This window comes from Diadema antillarum, unplaced genomic scaffold, assembly GCF_040938485.1.
Source record: "Diadema antillarum isolate AM-2024a unplaced genomic scaffold, OU_Dant_1.0 scf00000090, whole genome shotgun sequence".
NCBI lineage: Eukaryota > Metazoa > Echinodermata > Echinoidea > Diadematoida > Diadematidae > Diadema > Diadema antillarum.
The window spans coordinates 750,096-767,100 of record NW_027270979.1 but is presented as its reverse complement, the minus strand read 5'-3'; the positions used below and the strand labels follow the sequence as shown (position 1 = coordinate 767,100).

The window sequence follows — 17,005 nt, the reverse complement described above, 5'->3', positions numbered from 1 at the left end:
CCATCTCACAGCTTGAGAAAAGAAGAAAGATTCATAGAATTCACACTTCATGATATTAATTTATGCTCAAAACAAATGGGGATTGCTCTGCAAGTAATGTCTCGCCTATTTAATCAAACTGACAAATAAAAAGTATCCAATCAGGGCCGGAATGTTTGACTTGATTCATATTCAGGGGCGGATCCACGGAGGACTGCAACCGGCGCATGCCCCCCCCCCCTTTATTTTTTGTTGAAACAAAAGAAATAAAAAGAAAAAAATGGGAGAGGGGTGCATGCGCCCCCCTTTAATTTTGTAAACGCGCCCCCTCTTTACGGAATTCCTGGATCCGCCCCTGATATTGAAATGGTTGATAAACAACTATAGATATATACTTGTGCGATTTCATTTGTTTTTATGTATACTTGCCTCTATGGGGTACATATTCATTCAAAAAAGAAGTGAAAGAGTAAAAGTTGCTTTTGTGATACTGACATAAATATGTGCATGTGGGACTTCAACTTGCCGGGGGTGCCAATTTTCAGTCATGATATGATTATGTAACTGCACAACAATGCAAAAATCTTGATCCGAAAATGGTTATGCCTACACTGTTTAACCTGTAATTTATAAATGCTATGTGATATTCTTCCTAGACTTCCTATATTATTTTTTTTTACTATTTTCTTTTCTAAATAATAATAATTTTAATATCAGTAATTTTGCCAAATCAAAAGACAGTGACAGTTAGTTAAAAGAAAAGAAAAAGAATATATATGTTTGTGTACAGGTGTACAAACATAGTGTATTGCCATTTTGATACGATGTCATATTGCTATTGAATCCTCCTAGGATGTGATACTGCTTTTGTATTAACCTGATATGTGTGCTCTTTATGAGAGGAAGAGAGTGACAAACCACTCAACACTAATGTAAACACCAGGCCATATTATGTTACACTTCATTCAAGGACGTAGTCAATTTTGCTGTGGCAGGAAAAATGAAAGCAGCATGATTTGCTATTCATGTTGTAAAATTATGGTGGCATGTCCATAGTTCATTCTCTCCATTTTTGACGTCGGCAAAAGATATTAAAGCTTGAAAATTGGCCAAGTCGGGCGTAGAATCACTCTTGATTAGTCACATCTCGTAATGGTGTCATATTAGTTGTTGGTAATTCAGTTCATTTCACTGTAATTTGGTGGGTAGCTTTGATGTTGTCAGAAAGGTTGATTGATGATATACCAGTTGTTTGCGCATGAGCAGTGATAGATTTTTTTAATAAAGATAATCCCATGCAATCTTCATTATCTTTTTTGTCCTTGATAATTACAGGGACAAGAAACGAGTAACCAAGATTTGAATTCATCGAACGAAATTGAAGAGTCTGCATCGTCAAGTATACAAAGGTAAATGATAGTGTTCTGTTGTTATGTTTAGCGTTCAGTGTCAAAAGTTGGAGAGTGGTAGTGGTCTGTATGCATAACAGCATACAAGGTTACACTCAAATGACAGTGATGTAGTGTTGAGTGTCAAAGTCAGAGAGTTGCAGTGGCATGTATGCAGAGTGTACAGCATACTTGTGTAAATGATAGTGTTAAGTGTTCAGTGTCAAAGTCAGAGAGTGATAGAGGCCTGTATGTGCACATATTGCATACACAGGTAGATAGCAGTGTTTGGTGTTCAGTGTCAAACTCAAAGAGAGTAGTAGTGGCCTGTAATGTGCCTACTGTCAAAAAGGCGAATTTATGCCTGAATAGTCTATCTTGCTGTTAATCGTTGCTATTTCATGGAAATATGGTAATTGATATCATGTGCCAGATGAGAAAAGCCTACATCTGTTGTTTTTGGGTAAAAAAGAAAATCAGTCTACACATAAATATAGTGTTGAAGCCTGCAATTACTGATCAGTCATATATGTGTTCAGTGCGTGGTTAGCCACTAGGTTACAATAATGTATTCCTTTATTTACAAACTACAGCAGCTGCTAATGATGCCAAGGCCCAGGCTGTATTACAAAATATCACAGTTTGAGGCATTCACTACCACTAGGGTGTCTATTCCTGGTTTTGCAGTGACACCATTTCTTAATTGACCCTGATGTCCCAATTTTGAAAGTAGGACAGAGCATCTGTCTCATAAGAGTTATACTTAATAAGCAAATGTAGATTTTTTTTTCAAGAAACAACAACAACAAAAAAGAGAGCACCACTCTCTTTGGTGGCAATAGGACAATGGGAGATGTCAACAATGAAACAACATTGCTGCATTGTTGATATAACTTTATTTTTTTACAGCATAAGACACAAAATTCTCTGTCCATATTGCTCTATTTTCATCAACTTTGCAATAGGTGTAGTGATGAGTTGGGATAGCATGCCTATTATAATGAAGAACCATATGAACCAACTCTTTGTGCGAGATATGAACAAAACAAAAAAGTAAAATGAACAAAATATTCTTGAGAAAGAACATACCTTTTGTAACTAACTCTCAGAAGAGATGTTATCACCAAGCAGAGTTTTGAGAGTCTAAATTAGTTTTCTACTCAGGTTTACAAATTTACTCATTTTTTCTGGCCAGTGTCATGTGTTGATATAATAGTTAAGAATCAATGCAAAGTGGAGTAAAATGTGAGGTGAACATATACATATATTTGATGAAGTTACACCAGTTACAATTGTAGGTGGAGCAATGTATTATTATCACATGGTCTTGCCCGTAACTCATACTATTGGCCTACCATAGGTCACATGGCTTGAACAAAACTTAATGCGTATAATGTATAAAGTTGTATAGTTTGTTGTATAGTTGTAAGAGACTGTTGAAAGGATTTTTAAGGAGGGAGATTTTGCTGGTATGATCTGTGAAAAATTTGTCCTGGTGTATTGTATCGTTGACTCCCTTATTTCAGGCATTGGTATTGTTGCATTGTATTTGCTGTTGATGTTGTTTGCCTCAGTCTCCCTATTATGTGTGTACCTCGATCTATTCAAACAAGTTGTTTTTCTAATGCAGAGATCACATACCTTTTTTTCCTAATTTCTAGATCTCTAGTAATATTTGTTGACAAGCAATCACCTAAATGCAGTGTGTTGACACTGGTATGTGTATGCATGTATGTGTGTATGTGTGTATATGTGTGTGTTTACTCAACTACTCATTACTAAACAGAACAAGGGATAAAGCCACTAAATGCTCTGTGCACAAGGTTATGCTCAGCAAGTGTAAAATGAGATTGTGTGTTTTCTATTTGATTAAAAAAAAAACAATTGTGAGTTGATTAAATGCGCAGTAGGACAGGGGCCTTCTCTTACAAGCTCTCATAGTTTCAACCAAGTCTGGTTTGAAAATGATGACTTTTAGGGTGTAAATATGTAGGAAATCATTCTCTGCATCTTCACTTGGTTTAATTTTTCTTTCTTTCTTTCTTTCTTTTTTTTAAAACGCTGAACACATGTTCATTTTACCATAATAGTCAATGTTATTGGGTAAAGGGATATTGACCCCTTTGATTCAGAAGATGTGACGCTGTTTGCGAATGACGTGAGCTAATCGTTATGATGAGATGAGTCTGTTTCACAACAAGATTTTCACTGAAGTGCTCTGCATTCGAGGGCAGATACCACGAATGACTAAAATCATTTGCGGTTGCATCGGAAAAGAAAGAAAAAAAAACGTGACGTGCGTGTCTTTCTTTAGCAGTACTTAGATTTCCACATGTTTCCCAGGTTGCACATTAAAGTCGATTCACAGGAAGTTCTTCTTTTTTTTTCTCTCTCCCCCATTTTGAAATGACTGCATTTCTAAATTTTGCTCCGTTTGTATGTGACACTGCAAAAGCTGTTTAGAATGCATGATTCTGGAGTTTGCACAATAGTGCCTTTATTTTACCTTAACAATCTCAACATACGCTGCAATTTAAGTTTCGGTCATATTCTCCGAATTAAGTTGGGTTGTTGGGGGACTGAGCTACTATTTCACATATCCTAATTGACTTTCATTTCAGTTTCAGGTTGACATTTTCCCTGTTTTTTTTTTATAAATATTCCAAAATACAAGGAACAGCAGAGGGAAAGAAAGAGATTGAAAGAGAGAGAGAGGGGGGGGGGAGAGATTGATAGATAGAGGAAGAGAAAGAAGAAAGCCTTGGATAAAGGAACTGGGAGAGAATGAAGGTTCTGTATATATAGATCTGACTTTCACTTTTGAAAGCAAAACATACTTGTTGTGTCTCATTCGTGCGTGCATAACCTAACGCTTGTCTGTAAATGGAAAAGGTGAGCATGATGTAGGACAGAGGCTATAGTTTGAATGTTGTGCAGACCTCGCCCAATTAGAGGCAGCTGTTTTTGCAGTATCTTCCCCCACATTTACTGTGCAGGGTTTGTTTGTTTTTTAATATTTGTATTATTATTATTTTTTTTTTTTGATCAGTTTCATATTTCTCAAAATGTCATCATGCGCATGACGTTGCGATAACACTGAGAGGGATCACACTGTCTGGCTGCCTACATTGTTTCCTATGTGTCCATGAGCAAAGTTGTAAGGAAATTGGAATTGATCGGCCTTTCATGTAGCCCTTCAATGCATTTCCTGAGTTTGGATATCGAATGGCTTACTATATCATCCCTGTGGTGACAAGACCTCATATAATCTCAATTGGCATATTTATTTAAAAATGCACATTTTGAATATCTGAAAATACTGATTTGAGTTCTAAAACTTTACAATTGTCAATGTAATTCCAAACAGTGTTTCTGCATTATTTGACAGCAACATTGAGGTTATTTTGTAACAATTTTTCAAAGTGAAATTTTTCATCACTCCTGAAAATTCATAATTTTCAAAATACAGGGTCATATCACCACAGGGATGATATTCATTCAGTACTATCAATAGCCATTACTTGGCACATGTAGAGCAACTTTAATAGGGAGGTCTTTACTCTGTAAGTGCCCATGTTCTTTGTTGTCACATATTTTGTGATTTAGGTGAAATCTAGTTCAGGAGGAGTTCATTATTTTTATTTCCTGCACTAAGTTGGAATATCTTTTTTCTGGGGGGGGGGGGGGGGGAAGGAGGGTGTGTGGCAAAATGTGATAGTTTCATATACTAGTAGTTTAGAGTAGCTTTCAGGACGTTGTCTTTTTATCTCATTTGGTCTCAGTGTTTGGTTGTGTCTAGTGTAATATTATGCTTGAAACCACATTTGTAATGAGCATTTGTGTGTGGCTAGTAGAACAGCAAATACACGTTTGGACTATGCTACAGGCGTGAGGCGTATTGGTGTAGGTAGTCAACAGCTATTAACAACAGTCTCGTCATGCCAGATCTGATTACAGCCTTTTCACGACTCCAATGTCCAGCCAAACCGGCCATCAATAGCCTCATGAATAACCCACTGACTGGCCACTGAATGGAAGGGTCATTTGGTCAATTACAGAGGACTGGCCACTCAAAGAACACTCGGAAAGTTTCTCATCAGACTAATTCAGAGGCCGTGAAATGCGTCATGTGAGTTTAGCCTCAAGGCATTTGTGTGGACCATTGTGTTTGGAATTCTTCTCAACAGCTATATTGAAGGAGGAGAGCAGCTTTCATTATGTAATCTGTGCACCCTTTTCAAAGGGAGGAGGCAGATTAGGGAGGGGGTTAAAGGAGGTCCTCTGTCATTGTTGCCTGGAAATCCATGCCAAGAAGAACCCCCCTTTGAGTGATGCAGGGATGCAGAGGTTTGGAAATAGTTTCAATTTATTGGTTTAAAATTCGTATGGCGGCAAGTGAAAGTACCATCTCCATGGAAGAAGACTTGCTGGTCGCTTGTTTACTGGGTCATCTGACTTTATCAGACATGACACAAGTTGTGTGAGCTATTCATTGCATTACCCTTGCTAAGGACAGTACTTCCGTGGATTGGCAAGAGATTGACTTTGAAGCTCCCCTTTGCTGTGCTTGACCTCACAAGACCCATTGCGCCAGACTTGGTTGTCTGTGTGCCTAGTATGATGGTGATGAATGCGTCTGCACAGGGAAATGAAAGTGGGAAGGCACCCACATGGGAAAGCCATTAAAGTTACTCTCTAGTCCCGCTTGCCTTTGTTCTATGCACTCAAGTGTGGGGGGCCCCCCTTATGTTCTGGGTCTGGGTGAATGGCATACCTGGTTTGTATACAGTGTAGATTGACAGAATAAACAGTGCTCTCATTCATCAGACTAGGCTGTTTAATACCACGTATGTGGAAAACAATTGTACATGTATGCTGGGGTTTTAATGCACATGAATATTTCTGTTAAACTTGTGTACATTTTATTGTAGGTGTGTAGAGAATCTTGTAGCCTACTTACAAAAGCATGACTGCATCACAAAAAAAAAAAGGGTAGAAATAAAATCGACTCCCTTTCTATCTGTAATCGAAATTACATATAGGAGCCTAAATGTTTCCGAAGATCGAGATACCACAAAGTCATGTGACTAGCATTCACTGAGCTTCTCAAAATAGCTGCCCCAGGTCATGTGACCATGATATCACTAGGCAACGCTTGTCAACGTAATCAAGTCCTTCTCGCATGAAAAGCACACGTTTGGTTGCAGGCATTGAGATAGCGGGGATGATTTCATCACAGCTACTGTATGGACTCGTCTCTACGTGTTCACACTGATGTGATATCAAGCAAAATCATCAATACTTGTACCCATATCAGTTATTTAGGAACCTTTCATTGCTATTAAAGGACAAGTTCACCTTCATAAACATAAGGATTGAGAAAATGCAACAATATTAGTAGAACACATCAGTGAAAGTTTGAGGAAAATTGGACAATCGATGCAAAAGTTATGAATTTTTTAAATTTTTGTGTTAGAACCGCTGGATGAGGAGACTACTACAGCTTGTGAGTCATATGCATACAACAGTATAAAGAAAATATAAAAGAAAATTCAACATATTTTCACTTTTTTCACATAATAAAAGAGCAATTGACTTGCCTCTTTCTAAATGCAGGGGGAATAATATTACCCATAACATTTATCGGTAACGAGTCAGGGGAATGTGAACTTTTTTCAAAAGATGGAATTTTATGAAATTCTCTTTATATTTTCCTTATATTGTTGTACGCATGTGACATCTAAGTTATTCATACACTGCAGTAGTCTTCTCATCCAGCGGGTACTGCACAAAAACTTCAAAAATTCATAACTTTTGAACGGATTGTCTGATTTTCCTCAAACTTTCAATGATGTGTTCTACTAATATTGCTACATTCTCTCAATCCTTATGTTTATGAAGGTGAACTTGTCCTTTAAAGTCAGGAGGGCTAGATTGAGACTCAGAATTTGTATCATTTACTTTGATTCATGGACTCAATCTAATACTTACGCACACATGTCTGAACTCTGTCTTGTACTTTTTGTTCACATGTTGGTACTAAGACTCCCACATGAGTGTCCTATCTCCTGTTAAGTATGTGTGGCTTGACATCTCATGTCAAAATGCTTATAATAAATCCCCTCCTGACATTCAGCAAATAGGCCTACCAGTTCTCTTAGCTCGGGTCTTTTTCTCATTTTCTCACGATACCGCCAAGCCAGCTCACCAGCAGTGTAAACCATGTCGACTGAGGCCCGCGGAAACTCTTCCAGTTTGCTTGGCACAAGTCCATGCAGCCATTGTTGGAAGTTTTTTCATTGGATGATTTTCCTATTCATGTCATTTTAACCACATTTATTCTTGAGAGTGAGGGGCTATCATTGCAGTGCTTGCTTCACAACATAGAGATGAGTCAGTCAAGTATTTTATCGCATTTTTTTGGTTAAATTTTTCTGTATGATGTCAGAAAGGGAAAATTAGGTATTCAAAAATTTTAAAACTTATGTTTTCGAAGAGATACTGTAGGGCTAAATCAAGATATTTTTGCGGCATGAAATTTTCATGAATTGGAGCCGACAGCCTTTTTGGCTGCTTGAAATTTTCGTGAATTGTCACTGGCATTCAACGCATAGGCCTACAGTGTAGACAATCTTTCATGTGCATTTCGATTTTGCAAATCTCAACCCGTTCCATGTTGAATTCTGAAATCCCCATGGACTTAATACACAGGCCGCCAGGTTCCCGTATGGAACGGGTTAACTCTCTCACTCAGCTCATGAAATTAAATGTATGCTTAACATTCCTTGATTTACAGAAAATTGACGCTCTATTTTGCCTTGACCCTCTTTCACATACCTCATCCTTGGCCAGACTGGGCAGAGTCCAGACTGGGCAGCAAGGCTGAAGAGGTCAAAGACCTTGTCAAACATCATGTCACTCTTTTCTCCTCTGTCCTTCAAACCAGTCTTTGTGACCTTTTATCTTGCCTTTTTTTCTCACCAAGGTACTCTTTTTTCTATACCTTTCTTTCTATCCCTTTCTTTCCCCAACGGCCCTTTTATTTCCCTCTGCTTCCTCCTCCTCCATGTCCATATCTTGGAGGATGGTGTACAAATATGCCAAAATATTGGGGGAAACTGAACCCTGTGTGCCAAGGAATGTGGCCCCTGAAGTGAAGTGGTGACTTGTGGGTGGCAGGCTTGGTGGGTTGAAGCTCCTTGAGCTCTGATGTCAAGCACCCTTTTCAGGGTAGCAAGGAGGCAGAGAGGGGTTGCCCCTCCCTTCTTTAAAAATGGGAGGGGGGGGGGACAGGGGAGAGACTTAAATGGTCTTAATTTCCAGACTCTCTAAAGGCGTTTTCACATCAGCCTGATAAAAATCCAAGCTCGAGATATTTTTTAATTTCCCAAGTCAGAAAATAGCGCGCTATTTCGAAACATCGGGCTGATGTGAAAACACCTAATGACTCTATCTTAGCCTGGTCTATCTGGGGGAGAGTTAGTGTACTGATGGATTTGAAAATAATATATATATATTTTCTTCTTTTTAATGCTAGTTTGACTTTGATTGTAGGGGTTTTATTAAGTTTTATGCTATCTACCCACCAGCTAATGAAGATAAAGCTTGTAAGTTGTAGTTTTACAGAGAATTATGAAAAGTTATAAACAGGTGTGAGAACAGCAGCTAAGCATGTCTTTTATAGCAGTCAGTGTTTTAAAGGCATAATTTACCATTTGCAGATGAAATAAAAACCTAGCATTAATGCTTCAAAATAGTTACAAAATGTGAGTTAGGGATAGAAACAACCAATGTAAAAATTTTGATAATATATTCAATGTTAAGTATTGTATGCACAAAATGGGAACAATGATTGAAATAAAAATGAATCCAGACTAAACCGTCTACAGTTACGGTTTATTGAGAAAAATAGTGATATCTCCTTATATTTTAGGTTCTTTTGCAAAATTCATGGATGGGATAATGTTTTGTGATACAACTGACTTACACATACGCATCAAATGTGATATCTTGAACATTTTTAAATCACTGCTCCCAAAGGTAAACAGGACCTTTAACAGGCTGCTAACAGGCAGCAAGATTATCGTAAAAATAGGGCGTACAGTGCTGTACACCTTTCAAGTAATTATAGAGGTAGGCCTACTTAGTCAAAGAACAATGATGACAAGAATATAACTGGGACTTTATTGTCTGCTTTAATTGCCATGGTGTTGTTGTGAAGAGAATACCCAGGTAATAACAGCGAACGCATTTTATGACATGCGGGATAATTCCGCAAATCAATCATTCTATTTCCATGCATGCGCATGGAGCGAGCTACATACAATGTATGTACATCAGCTACAAGTCTATTTTCATCGTGTTTTGTGTGTGTGTGCCAGTGTCCATATGCTACTATCAGATCAAGTGGAGGAATATTATCAGGTATAGGCCTATCTATCTCATTGAGACTCTTGCGGTAAACCTGACCACTTCATGAATGAGCACTTTTAACCCATTGAGGATGAGCTAATTTTGTTATAACATGCATTTCTCACAGACACCTGCCCAAGTATACTTGGGACTAGTCTTCAAGGGGTTAAAGTAGCGTGGAATTCCAAAGTTTTGCAGAACATAAATCTTTAATACTTTGATATACACATTATTTTGCAGTGGCTAATTGAAGTGGGAATTCATAGTGTTCGAAAAAAAGGGGTTTAATCCACCATCGCAAATTTTGCAACATTGTGAGTGCCGTCTAAATGTATGAGTGATTAGAGAGTGAAAAGACTACATTTGATGCAAGGGAATTGGAAATTGGATGTCTTTGTCCAGCAGCATATCACTTATTCAAATACTGATGTCGCAACTTCAAGCTGAAGGGCCCAAGGCACTCCAATTTGTATAATCAGAGAACCAGGGTTCTTGCTCGCGGATACGTGTGCATTGTCATGTTGCATTGTGTCCATAGATAAACTTCACGCTGCAAGCCAGTGGATCATATTACCGTCCTGAACCGAGGAAACAAGCGCCCTCATTTCCCCAGCAAATTATGCAACAGGGAGACATCACATAAAAGTTCTAAGTTAGTCACCCACCGTAACTAGAGTCCATGTTGTGAATGTCCTGAAGGATCCTGCCAGAGGAATAGAAAGAAGGAAACTTCATTACAATTGCTAATTTATAGATGTATGTGCACATGAGTTATTATGATGCGAATGGACCATTAATTTTTTCCCTTTCTTTTAATGACTACCAATGGCACATAGCCAAAGTCAGAATTGCCGATATCTTAATTAGATGGATGAGTGAATGAAAGTAAATGCTCGAGCCAATGTGGAGACCTTTGGTTGTAGCTGGTGATATGCATTTAAACACATTCTTTTGCCTTGCCCAATAGCATCGGGGGGGGGGGGGGGGGGGAGGGAGGGGTGAGTCTGGTCAGAGTTGAAGCATAGCACATGTATGTTTGTGACCTAAATCATCCTTTCCAAGTTTTTTCTGATTCCAAAATGCAGGAAACTACGAATTAGGCACTCTCTCTTCACCTGTTCGACCAACCCCCCTCCTATATGTTCCCCCCTTTACCCCCTTTAGGACTGTGCACGATACCGAACATTTCTCGCATGGCTGCTTGTTGCTCCCACTCACGTACCTGGTACATGCCTCTTGATGACATATTTACTTGCTGATAACAGGCTCTTTGACAGCGTCGTGATAGCCACTTGGCAAGTTTGTACAGTCTGTTCGCTCATCCAGTAAACACTTCTCTCTGGATACGTCCAAATCGAGCTTTCTTTTCGATGAAACGGAGGTCGCAATCTTTGTGAAAGTGCACAGGAATGAAATTTTGATTTGATGTGGCAGGCAACATTCAGTTCATATGGTATTTGAAAGTGTGACAGCCAGACACAAGTTAGAATAGATGGGACCAGCACGAAACAGAGGCACAGATTGGTTGTTTCTACACTTGACAATCTAAAGACTAAAATATTCGTTAGGTATCATGGCAGTGAGCAGCCATTAAAATTTGTCATGTATTTTCCTTTTTTTGTAATCATATCTATGAAAGAATGAATGAGGGGCTGACATAGCATTTACAACTGAGAAGGGCATGCCCGCAGAAGAGGAAATAATGGTGAACTTCTGCCATATTTTCCTGTGGATTCTCAATTTTTAGATGATTTTCGGTCATTAGTTTAGTACTTAAAGTAAATTTGTTTAAGAATTTTTAACTACCAGAGGTTTATAGTGAATGAGTAATATGGAAATAGACAAATGACTGCTTCAAATTGCAAATACAGACTTACTGAAACAATACCTCGCTTTAATACTATAGTGGTATCGAAGGTGGTTATTCAGACTTTGCACAAAATACGCATTGTAGGATTTTAGTGTGAATCGTGTTGAGAAATACACTGATTGTACAGCTGTTTACTTCTCACACGTCCTGACACACTCCATGTCTTTTCCCATTAGAGATACAGTGTATGTGCATGTGCAATAGTACGTTTACCATGGTATTTTGTGAATGAAAATGGTACCAAGTGAATTACCACGGTGTGTATTACGGTGATATTTCACCATTGGGAATAGTGCCAACAAGTTACTGTGGTGTAAATACCACGGTATGACTCCAATGTGAATGTGCCTACTGTATCTGCAGTTTGTAAGGCTGATGGGTTAACCAGAACTGGTGTGGCAGATGAGGCAGCATGACAAATGTAGGCAAGTTCAGAGCAACTTGTGTCCGCATGAAAAAGAGACAATTAATTGTGTGCAGCCATATCTGACATTAACCCTTGCCTTTGTAACTGATTTCTGATTCTCATATATGACGAGTCATCATCTGGATGGGAAAAGAATTGGTAACTAGCCATAAAAGTCATGAAAGAGACACTGACCGCTTTATCACAGTCACTTACGAGCTGAATATTGCTGAGTTCATGGTACAGTCCCAATGATTCAAATGATATCATACCACAAGGTGCCGTATTTCCCTGTGTAGTATCTGTATCAATGAGAACAGGAAAGCCTGCATTTTGAAGAGGGGATGGCGGTGGTGGTTTGGGGGGGGGGGGGGGGGATGGCAGGGGGTTTGGCAGGGGAGACAAGTGGTAACAAATTTCAAGTTGAAGGAGATGATTGCTAGAATTAATCTGTGTCGGTCTGTCAGGGATGGCTCCAACCACTTCATATTTGTTCTTCTTTCTGCACGGTTCCAAAATCGAACAAAGGGACGATCTTGAACCTCTTCATTCACCCGTTTCAAACTGGTAGACCTCTGTGTGTGCTTACCCATTGATGCAGTACAATGGCGCCCTTTTTGCAAACTATTATTATGATAGACATATATGTACTACACACACAAACACAAGATGTTCGTGGATCATTGATACAAGACAAAAGTTGAATGATCGCAGATGAGTCAACTAGGGACGAACAGAATGAGAAAGATAAAAAGAGAGAAAGAGATATGATAGATTGACAGAGAACTGAAGAAAGAAAGAAAAGGGGAGGCAAGTTGTTCAGTGTTGCAAATGCAAACAATATATTCTAACTTCTCAGTGCCATTGCTGCACTTTTCTCAAACTGTGGAATTTGGTATTTCAAGCACAAGCAATAGAAAGCAATACTTGAAATGAAAGCTCCTGCTTAAGAAGATCACCCTATTAGTATTGTATTCAAGTTAGTTTGCAAGATGTGTGTCCGAGTGGTCATGTTTTAGTGCGAGTTGTTGTAGCTTTAAATAACCAAGAAATATGTTCAAGATAGGCATATATGTCTAATTCCCCCACATCAAGATGCAATGCAGCTATAGACATGAATCTTCGTTGATATAATGATAAGTGCCGTCAGTTGTGTAAACTCAGTTTTTCAGGGAAAACAGGGTTAATGTGCTATGAAAAGAGGGTTACCCTCCTCACTATGTGCCTGTGTTCTTGCCTAAAGTGTTATAGGCACATCAGCCCACTGCTTACCATTTGCTTACCTCCCCCCCCCCCCCCCTCCTACACACACACACACACACACACACACTTCCAGCCTTGAGGAGTCATAGCATCTGTGTGTTTCTGTGTGGTGTATGTGTGTGCCACCTCCTCTAGACCCTTTACTGGCAGTGAAGTGAGATCTCGTATGTAAATAGTGATATAAACCTTGCCCAGACTTGTCAACCAGTGATAGATACGCTGCCCTATCTCTTATCAAATATGCAGGTCATGTAAAAATATCAGATATGGGCTGACAAGTGCAACAGCTTGCCCTATATTTCGGCTTTATCTCTCTCTCTCTCTTTCTAGGGAGAGGTTAGGGGTGGGGGAATGGTGTCATATATGCGTTCGTTGTGTGCCAGCCTTGTCTTGCCATCCACAGGAGTGTTTTTCTATAGCGGTCGAAATTGGTTTTAATAACGATGATTATAGATGGTCTTTTGTGTCCCGCATTTCCAATCAAACTGGTCAATAAACTTTACTTGATAAAATCATCCCAATGAGGAGGTCAAAAAGAATGAAGGAAGTCAGAAAGAAAATCTGACTTTTTGAGAGTCTTTTTTGAAAATGGACACTGAGGCTACAACTGTATAGTTACAGTGCCAAACTGTAATGTAAAGATTTTCCTTTTTTTAATGCTTCACAGAAAAAACGAGTTCTGCCCGAGGAAATTTTATGGTCATGCCATAAAGATAGATGTATTTTAGCTACTCCAAGGGACATGTTTACATGGTAAACTGTTTCTGTAAACCTTATTGTTTATTCAGTTCCACATAAATTCCACTGATATGCTGTATATGCATGATTTACATTGAAAGCAAAATTGTGTACTTCTTATTTGTTATGACTTTCAATTAAATATTGTGATATCTAAGTTAATGAACCATTCAAATCAAAATGCATATGTCTATGATGGGGGAGTGACACCCCACCCCCCCCCCCCCCTTTCCAATTGTGAGTAGAAGTGTGTACATAAGCAGATAGCTTTTTTTGTTCTGTTGGGGGAGGGATGTTTGGCTACAGATGAGTTACTTTTGGCATCAGAGGACAATGCAGCTATACATCCAATAAACATGTCACATCCTATGATTGATAGTCCTAGGAATACAAGTACTGTAAAAGTGGAAATATTCTCGCAAGTAGTTTTTTGCGCTCGGTCAGGTAAGATGAATAGCGCATGTTTTAAACTCCATAAAATCCAAACGTAAAGTAGCATTTCTTATGACAAGCAAAAGATGTCACATGCTTTTAATTTCGCTCTGCTTTCTTGTCATGCGAAGTGAGCGAAAATTTCCACATCGCAAAAAACTTCACTTTTACAGTACTCAAAAAAGGGGATGTTTGTATCAGGGTCCTATAGAGGGGCCACCTTGAGGAGTGTTTATTTTTTTCTTCTCCGGATTTACTGTTCTTTCTTCAACTACTGTATACACCATATATTTAGCGAGTCTAAATGTTTACGAATCAGGACTTTCCAGACGATATCGCGAGTGCTTAAATTCGTGATCATGGAGTACTGTACTGAACAGAGAAATGTATGTATGTGTGCGTCACATTTATATCGGGATCAAAGTCATTATTTTTGCTTGTCTTAAATTTTGCGAATAGTACCTGACTCGCGAAATTCGCAAAAATAAAAACCACCCTCGCGAAATATTCAGCATAAACAGTATGATGTTTTTATGAGTGCCTATGGCAGGTGTTCATCTGCTGCTGATTAACTAACTCGTGTACAGAATAAGGGTGCAGCATTGAAATTTCATCCATACAACAAGAAGGTGAATTTTCACGGAACATATTACCAAACGGACTCCTGGAAATTCCATTCTGGAATACCCCATTAATCAACCTCTGCATATAAACTTGCAATTGCTGCTTGGGTATGTAGTGTTCTGTCTTGGAACAGAAGGATGTTCTTTTGTAACAAAAGGTTGTCGTTGTTTTTTTCATCTGTGGTTTTCTGTTTGGCTTGTAACAACCTGGGGAAAAGGTGACAAGGGCACAAGAGTCTATATGAGGGACTGCAGACTGCTTATCACATCAGAACAGGAACCCAGCTATTTGTTTTTCAGGCGATCGCCATCCTACAGACTAGTTAAAAAGCAGCCCCGTCTGGGAACGAACTGTTCCCAGCAGTCAATTGTACAAATGGGGATAACCAGAAGTCCTATCAATCGGAAAATTGCTGTGTTTTTTGTTGTTGTTGTAAATAAGTTGTTTTGTTTCTTGCTTTGATACTGTTTGTTTTTTTCCTTGTCTGTTCATGTTATGTTTATTGGCAGCAATCTGAGGAATAGGGGAATAGCTGCAAAGTCAAGGTGATTTCCCCTGAGTGAGGTATACATGGAGTGTGTGATAGGGAAAGGATGTGGTTTTTATTAGTGATGTTGTTGTCTTGTTATTGCAGAGTGCTGTGCGGGTACAGATCTATTCAAGTTTCACATTCCCACTGCTAGAAATTAGAGCACATTGCAGGATTAATGTTTCTGCAAATACACACACACACACACACACACGCACACACACACACACACACACACACACACACACACACAAACAAACAAACAAACAAACAAACAAACAAACAACTGCTCTTGCATTATGTGATAGAGAAATCAAGAATGTGGTTACAGAAAAAGCTAAAATGAAAGGTGGCTTGTCAGTCAGCGGTGTAAGTTTCATTTCTGATACTCTAAGGTGGATTTGGTGCTCATTTGTTCGGATTTGAAGTGGCTGAATCAAATTACGGAGTCAATTGGGCGTCAATAAGAATCAGACTTTGTTTACAGAGAAAATTTTGTTCATCATGGCTTTTCCAGAAAGCATTGCGTTACTCTCAAAAACAATATTTATGAGAGTTTTATGAGTGTTTATGTTACAAGAAACTCTGAAAGTGTGCTATGATATTACAGAATGGTCTTATTTTAGCACATTTTTTGCAAGTTGACTGATATTCGTGAGCTAACAACCCATTGTCATCTTACTTTTGTACAAATGTGAATGCACTGTATACTTTCCCTAAGTTTGGAGATGTGATTGCTCACTTTGAAACTTGAAAAGTCGCATTACTAATTTTCCTCATCCCATCGCCATGGTTTCTCAATCACAAACGTATAACCATGCATTCAGCTGTTGTTCGAGTCAAAGTTAACCAAATACTGTGCTCAGAACTGTGCTCTGAAAATGTGTGTCATCATACGTGCAATTGTTGATATCAGAGAAATCTTTTATTGACAGGTAGCCAGTTTTCTGTAGCAAAATTTCTTCTCAAGCAAAAAAAAAAAAAAAGTACTTACCTGACTAACTTACCAGAGAGAGGCGAAGTGAAAATATTTTTTGCAAAGACATTTGGGGAGAAGCATTTGAATTGCATGAGGTAGAGTTGGAGGGGAAAGAAAAAATGGAAATAAAAGTGGAGAATTCTTTTGTTTGCTGACATCAGAGACTGTCTCGAGTGGAACAATGGCAGCACACTGGAGGCAAGTCGAGAATGAGTCAATCTGATGGGAATACCAATGTAGACACACCGCTGAATACCCCGGGGGCTGTGTCACTGCTATGGAATGCCAAAGATGACAATGAATAAACTTGTTGGTCCACAATGAAGGTTTATGCAGTCCAGTAGGCCTTGATATAGAGTTAGGTGTCAAAAGTTCTCTTTCTCAT

At 38.8% G+C, this 17,005-nt stretch overlaps 1 protein-coding gene across 1 annotated transcript in view; it reads left to right on the top strand.

Annotated features, from left to right (window-relative positions):
• Positions 1–17,005, top strand: part of LOC139718155 (uncharacterized) — a 627,192-nt gene that overhangs the window by 194,167 nt on the left and 416,020 nt on the right. The window contains exon 9 of the mRNA XM_071629640.1: positions 1,315–1,388. Coding sequence (XP_071485741.1) covers positions 1,315–1,388 — 74 coding nt within the window. The remainder of the gene's footprint in view (positions 1–1,314; positions 1,389–17,005) is intronic.